The sequence below is a fragment of the Eutrigla gurnardus genome, assembly GCF_963514095.1.
Source record: "Eutrigla gurnardus genome assembly, chromosome: 5".
NCBI classification, from domain to species: domain Eukaryota; kingdom Metazoa; phylum Chordata; class Actinopteri; order Perciformes; family Triglidae; genus Eutrigla; species Eutrigla gurnardus.
The window spans coordinates 16,683,507-16,695,228 of record NC_139919.1 but is presented as its reverse complement, the minus strand read 5'-3'; the positions used below and the strand labels follow the sequence as shown (position 1 = coordinate 16,695,228).

At 42.9% G+C, this 11,722-nt stretch overlaps 1 protein-coding gene across 4 annotated transcripts in view; it reads left to right on the top strand.

Moving 5' to 3' along the window:
- The first annotated feature begins 343 nt into the window (after positions 1–343).
- Positions 344–11,722, top strand: part of LOC311013850 (ecto-NOX disulfide-thiol exchanger 2-like) — a 160,740-nt gene continuing 149,361 nt past the window's right edge. For all 4 annotated transcript variants that reach the window (XM_084010108.1, XM_084010107.1, XM_084010106.1 and 1 more), the window contains exon 1: positions 344–437. In XM_084010108.1, coding sequence (XP_083866234.1) covers positions 416–437 — 22 coding nt within the window. In that variant the 5' untranslated portion in view covers positions 344–415. The remainder of the gene's footprint in view (positions 438–11,722) is intronic.

Sequence of the window (11,722 nt, the reverse complement as noted above, 5' to 3'; positions counted from 1 at the left end):
GGACAATAAGGTGCAACTGCCTTCAAATTAAAAGCCCATCATCTTTTTAACGATGAAGTAAAGCAAGTAAGCATACTGGTCAGTCATACATAGAGGCACTGTCTCGCGACAAAAATGCCTATTGTAGTTTTTAACAGACTTGTTCTATTATTTGACGCTAACAACACCTGAGCGTCACGATGGAGTTTATTTTGAAAGTCATAGCCGGAAGTAGTTTTAATCCGTTATGTTAGCTTGACAGTAGCACTGAGCGTGCTGTGGCTGGGCAGCAAGTGATAACCGCTACGCGACTACCGTCTTTTCTACCGCACAGTGACGGCCAAGAAACTCCAAGACTTCGGGGATTAACATCAGACTGACAGACTTCATCTTCGGTTGGACTATTTAAAAAGAAAAACATCTGCAACAGAGGACAATGTTTCTCCTGCAGTACACCGGTAGGCTCTAAATACACACACAGCATCACACGTTACACACAGAAAGAAAAATAACAAGGCTAATTTATATTTAGCCTGTGATGAAAGTGTGTCAACACCTGGTAAAAACTGACTTTTAGAGACGTGTTATGGTATATTGTCCTCTTTCCTGTGGAACCCAGCGGTATATTTGTATTTTAGCTAACATCGATGTAACATTTCTATTTCTTGACTCAGGATGGGTTGTTGCGTGTTTATATAGCTCACTACTACTACTACTTTTTTATTCATCCCTATCGACTCATATTACACTATTTCTATAATAAGTTACCATGTGTTTATAATAGGAGTAAACAATCACCTTACCTTGAGTTAATTCGTGATTTTTTAAAATTTCTATTTAGATATTTTTTTTATTCTGTTGAAGAATTTGTTTAAACTTCATGGCATGTAGGCTAAAAGTTACGATCCCTCTAAAACTTTATTGCAGGATTAGTTTACTTCCGTTCCTAATGAAATGCATCTTGCTCATTTCACTTTATAATTTTGTTTAATCCCTTTTCACATCCCGTGAGCAATGAGGGAAAACGTGCTGGAAGTGTGAACTCGATCCTTTTTCCCCCAACCTGTCCTCATCTTCACTCAATTCCTGTGTCTCCCTACCGTCCACATGCAAACCTACGCCCTTGTGCCAAACTATGGACGGACAACTTCCAGGTCCGTCACATGATGCCAATGGGTCCCTCCGTAAAAAAAAAACCTCTTTCCATATAGACTAGACCCTAGGCTGAGGCTGAGCCTAAGACAGAGGCTGGACCGAGCCTGAGACCGAGCCTGAGACCGAGCATAAGACCGAGCCTGAGACGGAGCCTGGACCGAACCTGAGACCGAGCACAAGACCGAGCCTGAGACGGAGCCTGGACCGAGCCTGAGACGGAGCCTGAGACCGAGCAAAAGACCGAGCCCGAGACCGAGCATAAGACGGAGCCTGAGACGGAGCCTGGACCGAGCCTGAGACCGAGCCTGAGACCGAGCCTGAGACCGAGCACAAGACCGAGCCTGAGACGGAGCCTGGACCGAGCCTGAGACGGAGCCTGGACCGAGCCTGAGACGGAGCCTGAGACGGAGCAAAAGACCGAGCCTGAGACCGAGCATAAGACCGAGCCTGAGACGGAGCCTGGAGGACGGAGCCTGAGACCGAGCACAAGACCGAGCCTGAGACGGAGCCTGGACGGAGCCTGAGACGGAGCCTGAGACCGAGCATAAGACCGAGCCTGAGACGGAGCCTGGAGGACGGAGCCTGAGACCGAGCACAAGACCGAGCCTGAGACGGAGCCTGGACGGAGCCTGAGACGGAGCCTGAGACCGAGCATAAGACCGAGCCTGAGACGGAGCCTGGAGGACGGAGCCTGAGACCGAGCACAAGACCGAGCCTGAGACGGAGCCTGGACGGAGCCTGAGACGGAGCCTGAGACCGAGCATAAGTCCGAGCCTTAGACTGACACTGGTACTGGTCCGGGCATAAGACTGAGACTGAGCCTGAGACAGAGGCTGGACCGAGCCTGAGACAGAGCCGCAGACCGAGCCTGAGACCGATTCTGAGACCGAGCATAAAACCGAGCCTGAGACAGGCTGGACCGAGCCTGAGACCGAGTCTGGCTCGAGCGCTGCATGTGCCCAAGGATGTGGGAAGATTGCCCTTAGATCTGAGTAAATGTATCTAAATTATACTTGGGAAAACAATCTTTTAGTGCATATTGTACCACAGAGCATCTTTACTAGGAATGAATGGGGCCCGGTCGCCAACACTCTAGTCCTTTTTCTACATTCATGGCAGGAACACTTTTGGCCTCCAGAGCTCACTTTGGAAAGTACTGAACTCAGCCTTTATGTGCTTGCTGGATTAAAGTAATCTTGGGTTTTAATTAGAGTGCTGCTGACGTATTTTACCTGCATTTATTTTGTAATTTCTTTGTGATACTTGAACTGTGGTCAAATAAAACAGTTAGCTGTGGTCACCAAGCAATTGAGGGAAAGTACAATGCAAAAACCTCCCACAAACAGCCTTACAGTGCTTTGTTCAAACACTTTGTTCACCATTTTAACTGCCTCTCGTCTATCTAGCTGTCATGTATTTACTTCAGGTCTCTTACAGCCAGTCTAATGATGGATAAGTGTTCATAATTTCATGATATTTGTCTAAGCAACTTGCTGGCCACTTGTTGAGAATATGCAAGCAAACAGTTTTCGGAGGGAGAAGCTCCGTACACACAGCTGTGTAGTGTAGTCCGTCACAGTGCTAACCTGTTTTAAACTCTTATGCTTGATGCTGTATTTAGCAGACAAATAATGAATTGCGATGAGGAGTACTCAGCCTTTGGAAGTGTCTTCTCAGGCTCTGGGGGAGCTTTTGCAAATTAAGGGATATCTCACCATGGGCTTGGAGTTTCTATCAGGAAACAAACTAGGGAAAAGGGGTGTGGAGTTTGAAGGAGGCGGCCTTTTACCGTGAAGGAGGTGTGTTATGTAAATATGCTACCTGTTGCATTTATTTAATCACCACTGTCAAGGATTTATCCTCATTTGCAGGTGGCGGATGCAAATTTCAGACTCTGGTAAGACGTAAAGTCAGGATATCTCTACCTCTGCTGCTTTTTTATGTGTCTCTTGCAAGTCATTACACTTTTTAGTGGAACTATGCTACATTGGTGGAGCAGCTGTTTAATTGTGTAGTCCAGAAAGTTGCAGGAAAAAAATCGCAGTTTATCCCATGGTGGCATTTTATGTTGACCAACAAACCCCCAAAAAATTAACAGAAAAATCAAAGAAAAAACAAGTGTTAAATATCTGAGAAGGAGTGATTTATTGGGGCACGTTTTGAAACTGTTGCTTATTAGTTTTCTGTAGATTGACCATGTTATTTAATTTACGGGAAAAACAGTTGAAGTGATCTCTAAAACCAATGTTTGAAATAAATATTTCCTGACTCCTCTAGTGATGGAAAAAAAAGAAAAAAAGTCTTCTCCACTCTCAAGAATGTGATGGGCGACATCCGTGCATCCATCACTATAAGTGGAGGCTGAGTGGCCTCAGGAGCAACCATGGTTGAGTTAAGGTCTATCATTCCCTGTGACAGCCATTTACCTCCACCCTGCACCGATCCTCTCTCTGATCAATGAGTAGGACATTGTTGGATTGCCTTCAGCTGGGAGGGGCTGTCAGATAGGTTTGAGAGAAATACAGAGAGATGGAGAGAGAGATGGAGCGAGAAAACTACAGGACTTTGTTTTGCTTCTGCAGTGGCCCCAGGATAATGGTGCTCTTACAGCTAAATTAAACCACAACTGAATGCAGAGTGAGTTATTGTAGAGTGTGGAGAGATTTGTCAACTTTGGAAAAAAAATCTCTCTTGTAACTGAGGAAGCGTAAGCTCGGGTTTTGCTAACAATTCAGCAGTAATTGTGCGTCTAGTAAAAAATGGCCATGGGGAAAGAGCGGCAGCATAATGAAATGTGAAAATATGAGTCGGAGATAAAGGAAGCTCCCTTTCTGTGAGTACCGCTGGCAATATGGCTGTTTGGGAATGGAGGATTCAGAAGGGGTACGCTGCTGAAAGGCAGAGATGCTCAGCTAGTAAACTGGTTATGGATCATTCAGCAGTGCCTTGAAGGCCCAGGAATATTCCTCAGTTGGGTTGTTAAGCTTTGAGTTGCTGTTCATGTCTTCCTGTGGTCCCGTCTATAAAGAGTTGTGCCAGTGCTGTTATACAGCTAAAGGGTGAAGCTAAATAAATTATACTTAACTGTGTTTTAGACTGTACGATTTTGCTTGTTTTCTTTTTTACCCAGCATACATGTTTTTTTTTTGTACAAATATGTGTCGTGATCAGTCCAGGAGTACCTTTTTAAGCCTCTGTGTGTATGAGCGTAGACATTATTTGAAAGTCACGTTTGCAGGCCCTCTCGCCCTAAACTGCAGCGTTTTGCAGCTGCTGTCTCCGGGCATCAACCTCTCTGACAGTACTGCAGCCTGCGGAGGCTTCCGCTCCTGGTCTTGCTTGTCGCCATGAGATGACTTGGGACGGACTCAGCCAGGCATTTCTCCATTCCATCCCTCGTCTACCGCTTATCCTGTATTCAGGGTCGCGGGGGGCTTGAGCCGATGCCAGCTGACATTTGGTGAAGACAGGGTTCACCCTGGACAGGAAGCCAGTCTATCACAGGGCTGTCATGTAGAGACAAACAACCATTCACACTCACATTCACACCTATCCATTTTTACAGGAGTGCCTAAAACACCTGGAGTTGAATACAGTTTAACTGTCAGTTAAGTTGTTTGACTTTACCGACTGGAGTTCCAATAAACTGAACAGAAAGCAGCAGGCCTGGAAGTTGTCGCTGGATAGCTGGAGCTACTGTACATGAGTGTTATAATCATTGTAAGCATGATCTCAGCAGAAAACAGCAGGAAGAAAACTTACGATTTCGGTTTGTTTTTCTTTCATTTAAATAGTAAGTAGCATGCAGTTCATGGTTTGTGCTAAGCTAATGTCAGCACTCAGTTGTTTTTCCAAGCATAAAACACTCCTGACTGATAGGGTAACAAAAAGGCAGAGTGATGCGCCTCATATTTTACACTTACACGTCTGTCTGGCTGATCAGGCAGCGGGTAACTATTTAAAGCAGAATCTGAGGAATATCTCAACTAAAAAATTCTTGTGAAGAAAGTAGAGCCTTCACATTTGGTTCTTGAGGATACATTTTCATAATGTATTTTACACATGTGAAGGCAGCACTGATAAATGCAGTTTGAACCCTTTTTTTGCATCAAATAAAAGACATCGCTTTTGAGCAGGCAACCTGGAGCAAGTAGCTTACGTGAATCACTAAACGGCTCTTCTCATCTTCTTAAGTCGTGCTTGTTAACCTTATTACTGTCACATTGTCCTCATTCAAATGCGCCTTCCAGCAAAAACAGGTCAAAGAAAACTTGTTTATTTTGGTTGAGACAGTAAAGCATGTTCATGGCGCTCCTCGCACGTCTATTGTACTGTTTCCACCTACAAAAGCGATTGTTTGGGGAAAAAAAGCTGTCCCCCCCTTTCTCTTTTACTTGTAAGGCAGTGTAAGAAATGTCTTTGTTGCAGCGAGAGAGACACTTTTACATCAGATTTTGGTACATAATGGTGCTTTTCCACAAAGCCTACCACTGCAGTGGACATTGTGCTATTGAGCACTGTCATTGTGCGCTCACACTGTTGGCCACTTTGTTGAGGGGATGCTGTTTCTTAGCTGGGCAGGAGGAGAGGCATTCTTTGCATTCATGTGTAGCTACAAGGTTTTGAACGTTTTGAAGTACTTTATGTAGTGTTAAAGTAAAATACAGGCCCCTTTAGTACGTTTTAATGCAGGTACCAACGACCCTGTAATTCATCTTTTTGTTTTATTTTTTAATCGTTGTCCACATTGTGTCTTAGAGATGTAGATTTCAAGATCATTTTGATGTTGTACCGTATTACAATATAATGTAGTTCAGTACAGCAAAACCCACAAGTTGACCATCACATTTGTGACACTCTCGCAAGCATTTTACTCAGTGTATTTCATTATCAGGAGCTCTTCTTAACCCATAACAACAAAGCAAAACATGATGAAAGAGAACTTGCAAATCTGTTGATTGATGTTTATGACATTTTTACAGAATAGCCATATAATATATCAGGATTTTGCTGATTTAAGCATACCTAGCAACTTCACCACTCAGCATAGTTCCAACCTCTGAATCACTGTACATGTCTTTCATTCTAATCTAACTATAAAGCAAGTAATCTTTGTTGGTGTGTCTTATATCTTGATAACTGTTAATTCGATCTACCTCATAATTGGTGACTATATTATTGGGGACCCAAGAACGTAGTGTCGAAGCTATAACGTACAGTGTTAAAGGTACAATATATAACGCTATAGCATTACACGTACATGTTATTACCTTACTTATGAAGTGAACCACAAATCTCAGAAACATATTTTTCCTGGATTCTAACTCATTATTCCATTATCGAGCAGTCGTCATCAAATTTAGTACCAAACATTGCTGGATCAAGCTGTAAACGTTTGCTCAAATGCTGTTGGCAGAGCTCTTATTACTTATTACTTTACACACTGCAGTTTATTGACTGCAGTCCACCTTTGCTGCTGAATGCTGGATATACGAACGTTACAAACAAAGTCTTCTTCAGTTCCGTGGAGTCAGTGAGTGATGAGCTCGCAAGCAGTGCTTCTGGGGGGCCAAGCAAGGGGAACATACTCTGAACCGACTATCGTCCAACAATACTGCAAGCAGCACCTTGCAATTAGCACATACCAAATGGGAAAGTGCTTGGAATGGTCTGAAAAGAACAATCTCTTCCCAAGAGGACTTACACGATATCAGTCCCGATAATGAAGTGAAAATGGCAATCTAGTCAGGCCCCGTTTCACCAAATTTGCAACAAGTAAACTGTGATTTTCAACATTTTCTTCTCTCATTTCGACCAGTTTACTCATGGATATGAATTCATCTGCAACTTATCAGTAACAAAGCTTTGTGAAACTTGAGGCTGTCACCATTTGTGATTGAATCAAAGTCTTGCTTAATTGTGAATTAATGTTTTGGTGGCTTTATTTTCCTCTGTAGTTTGTGTTCGAATATCTTGATGTCTGTGGGATTGTTGTTGTTAGCTGGTGTTGTCTTCCAGGTGAGATATTCAGCACGTAAATGTAATTTTTTTTTTATCCCAGTAACAGAATCGGTTCATTTGAAGCGTGGTGTGAAGGATTGTGCGGTTGATCATTGTGAGTGTCAGCAGAATTCTGCACAAACTTGGCAGCCTGGAGGTGTTTTTGGAGCTCTGCTCTGGTGCTCTCTCTGTGGCTCCACTGCCTGATTGATGGAGCTGTTTGTTCCTAATCACTTCAGAGATAGAAAACCATGCAAGGAACTTTGAAATTGGAACTAAGCACCCCGTAGCAGCAGGTGCAGGGCTACGCCAAAGTTTGGGCAATAACTTCACATTGTCTCATTGTTTCCCCGCTCATGCTGGTTCTCCCTGTGGCTTGCTTTTATTAGGTAATGGCTGTTGGGTTAGCCTGCCACTAATGTTCTGATGTCTGTGTTTGCCAGAAACTTCCATGTGGTTCTGTCTGATTGTTCAGCTTTGTTGTGTTTCGGAGAGACCCAAAGCTGAACAATCAATAATATGGGGTGAATTATCTAATTCAACAGATGACTCCATTTCAGCAAAGCTGGTATCAGCTCAGTTGCAGTTTGTGTGGTCAATATGTGCAAGGACTGTCCATCCAGAAATGTTGAGTATACAAATAATCTCTAATGAGTCAGAAGGGGTCGGAATCAAAATGGCGAGAGAAAAGACTGAATAGAAATGGCACATTTTATATAAGAAGACACTGGACTTTGGTTAAAATAATAAAGGTGGAAATAGAAAAACAAGGAGTGACAGGAGTAGATATAGGAAAAAGCCAGATTAGACTGTTCAACAGGGAGCAGCTCTGTGATTACACCTCAGCAGATTTTTAATTTCTGTTCTCACATATCATCTTTAGAAAGAAGCCCTCACTCGGCTACATCAATATAAGGATTTACCTTGGCCTGTCGGTATAAGCCTCTGTGTGGTAGGAAGGACACACTGAGCTTGAGATGGACCGACGGATAGAACTAAACATCAGGCCTCATGTTGAAAAAAAAAGAAGTAAAAACGTGCAATGAAATGCAGCACATCCCTCCCTCCTCCTGGTTTCATCGCCGCTTTAAATAGAGGAGGTACAAGGAAAACGGCTGTGGTCACAGTGGAGCTGCAAGACTATAAGAAATATTGCTGTGACTATCGCCTTCACTGCACAGTGGCCTCTGTCAATGGACAAAGTGATGCTGAGATTTTGCTGGGATTCAGGCATTTTTCTCTTTCCGGCAATGCCAGGATAAACAATTGGAAACAACACAACACAGACTATGATGGATTACTGTAAGGATGAAGCACACTATGTCAGAGGCTGCAGCAGCAGCAACTGTGCAGTGGATGGAGTCTACTGTATACATGGGACCATATGGGCAATAGCTGCTATTTTAAACTGTACATGCAAGTTAGTCAAATTGACTACACCATTCATGAGTTAAGCCCGATTGAGATTTTTTTTATATGAACACATAGCAACACATAGCAACACAATTCATGCACAATTGATTGTATATTAATCACATTCACAATGTTTCTTCACACAATTAAATGAACATGATAGTCTGCGATATTTACGTCTTCTCCTAGAGAACAAAGCTGCTTATCAGATCAATTGCTCTCCAAACAAACAGCCAGCCACCGGCTGGCAATCAAGGTTTTTTGGCATCACTTTTGGGCTGTATAGTAGGTTGCCTCTCGTCCTATCTTGAAGCATGGAGTCTGCTATGCTTGTGGGTATCACTTTCATACCTATACAGTCCACTAGAGCACACAAACAAGAAGAAGAACAAGAGTTTATTTAACCTCTTAATTGTGCTCTCAAAGAGCACCAGATTGATCCATTTAACTTTAAAGTGTAGCCTACAGAATGTAGGGTCAATATGCCTGCATTTTTTTTAAATACTACTTATACTCACTTCTACTATTCATTATCATGTCAAAACAAATTTATATTTTTGCAGAATTGAATGGTACGGTATGGAGATTTTTTTTATGCAAAATGCCTTTTCTTGAAGTCATTGATGTGTCGAACATTTTCCCTGTGGAGACAATGGTGGCACCCTGAGGCTGTGGTTCAATGGTTTGGCCCAGGAAAAAACAGCTTCCTCTGAGATGATTCGTCTGAAAAGCAGCCACTTCTCCAACATAATAGACATAGGTGCCTTGAGGGGCGTTGGTGGTAGCTTGAGGACAAACAGGGACGTGAGCACTTGCACTACACAAAAATAGCTTGAACATTGAAAAACAAACCATAATGCTGAGGGAGAGGTCAAACTCTGGAACCAAACATTATCAATAGTGTGGCTAAAGCCCCTCTGGGTGTAGGGTGATTCTCGTCCTTCGGGGCACTCTGGCATTGAATGAAGAATCCCTCTCCGCTTCACTGAATAAGAGGCAGTATTTATTCTTCTTCTGAATTCACCATGGAAGGGTTGTTTGTGGAATCTGAGCCTCTCCACAGGGCCGGTCCAAGCCTTTTGGGGCCCAAACAGAATTTGATTGGGGGCCCACCACCGCGGATTCACCTGTGCTTGATGATTATTGACACAAATGTCACACTATAATGTTACATTATAAATTGTATTAATACAGTGACGGACTATGAACTACTGTACCCCTGGGTACTGATGCATAAGACCCCACCCTATTTGTGCAAAAGTGGGTACGAATGGGGGAGGGGTGTTTGGGGATCCTCCCCCAGAAATTTGGGGATGGCCAGCTGGAGAATGGCAATACCTAAATTTGTTCAGATTAATAGCCAACGTCCCGACTTGCAGGGCCTGCACTAGTGAACAGATAAACCTACCTTAAAGGCTATATTTTGGATTCAAAGTTAAGTTGATTACATACATTCAGGGCTCCACACAGACATCGTAACATAAGCTGACTTTCATGATTTAGAGGCTTTTTACATGTATCACAAATCACATATCCTGTGATATTTATCTGAGCGGACCCATTCAGATATCATAACCCATTTTGTATTAAAACATATCACCAACTAAATTTGATCAGGGGCCCCATTGAGAGGGGGTCTTCCGCCATATCATGAGTAGATAATACCATTCCTATTTGACTTATTGAGGTAGTGACTTCACGCAAAGACTTGGCTTCAGGTAGGCCCGTTCATTAATCCATTCTTGCTCGAGTCACATTCCAAAATGTTTTGGGGCTCCTGGCTCCCTGGCCCTGGTAGGCCTGTTTGGTAATCCACCCCTGTATTGATATAGTTGTTATTTACACTAAACCAGTCACTTTTTAACCTTAGAGGGTAGTAAAATCACAAATGTATTTTAAACTTTTGTATTTTAAGCGAAGCATTAGGTGTGGTTTACTGAACACAAGGAAATAATTTAGGGGCACATTTTGCTGCTCGGCCCACCATGCATCTGTCCAGGTTGCATCTGTTGAACGACGTGCTCGACAGTAAAATCAGCGTTCACATCCATGCTGGCCATACTCTTTGGTGGCCAGGGGGCCCCCAAGCAGTATGCTTAGTTCGTTTATGCCTCGGGCTGCCTCTGCCTCTCCAGATTGATTTATGTTGAAATGACTGAAATATGGAGGATGGTAATTTTCCATTTACCTGAGGGGGCTTTTCTGTGAATCTTATATTGGACTTTTTGTCCTGTTTGCTGTAAACATTCTCAGTCTGACAGACCCTCACTATGCAGACCTTATAATAAACACACTATCTGTGTCATAAAGAGTGGCAATAAAGGATTCACTGTGCATGCTCAAAAGAAGCCCTGTACCTGAGTGTTTACCTCCCTGAGCTCGGCCAGAGTCGGACTCCTGCTGTTTGGATAACGTTGTGGATTTTGTGCACTCAGCACATCTCGCTGACCAAAAATTTGTTTGGTTGCTTTTTTGAAGTCTTCTTGTGGAATGGATTGTGGTCAGCATTTACAAGGAAGTGATACATCACTGGTGTATCATTTCAAGAGGAAAGCAAAACAGCTCTCATTTGAGTTGTTAATGCATTGCTCTGTCTACTTCTGACCAGTGAATGCACTTTTCAGTCAGCAGAATGCCTCAGTCACTCAGGCGTTCTCATTCCCTGCAAAATGTCTCATGTTAATATGACTAATTTTACCTTCTATTATTTCTCACACCCTCTAGTTTGGCTCCTCTCTTGGTAAATCATCACAACATGGGAGGAGTTATGTGCTTTTGTGGCTGTGTTTGTTGTGTACTTGGAGTGTTTGTTCCATTCTATTTCTCTGTTGACAATGATTCTTTCTCTTACATTGGGTTTTATTGCGGATATCACATAGAAAACATAAAACTGTCATTTCTGAGTGCAGTCTGGTACACAAGTTGTACCCTCAAGTCTGTAGTACTAACAGGGTTTCTGCCAGAAATTGGCTAACGGAGGTGGTATCATCACTGATGATAGTTGACTCAGTTGGATAAAACACGTGTCCAATTGGAGATTATAAATCTAACTTCAGCCTCGTGTCAGACCTGCATTGCAGTGATGCTCCCTCCCCACATATCAGCACGTTGTCACATTTTGAAACTTAGTGTAAACTTTAGGGATTACTTCCGTCTTTTACACATTTTTTCAAGG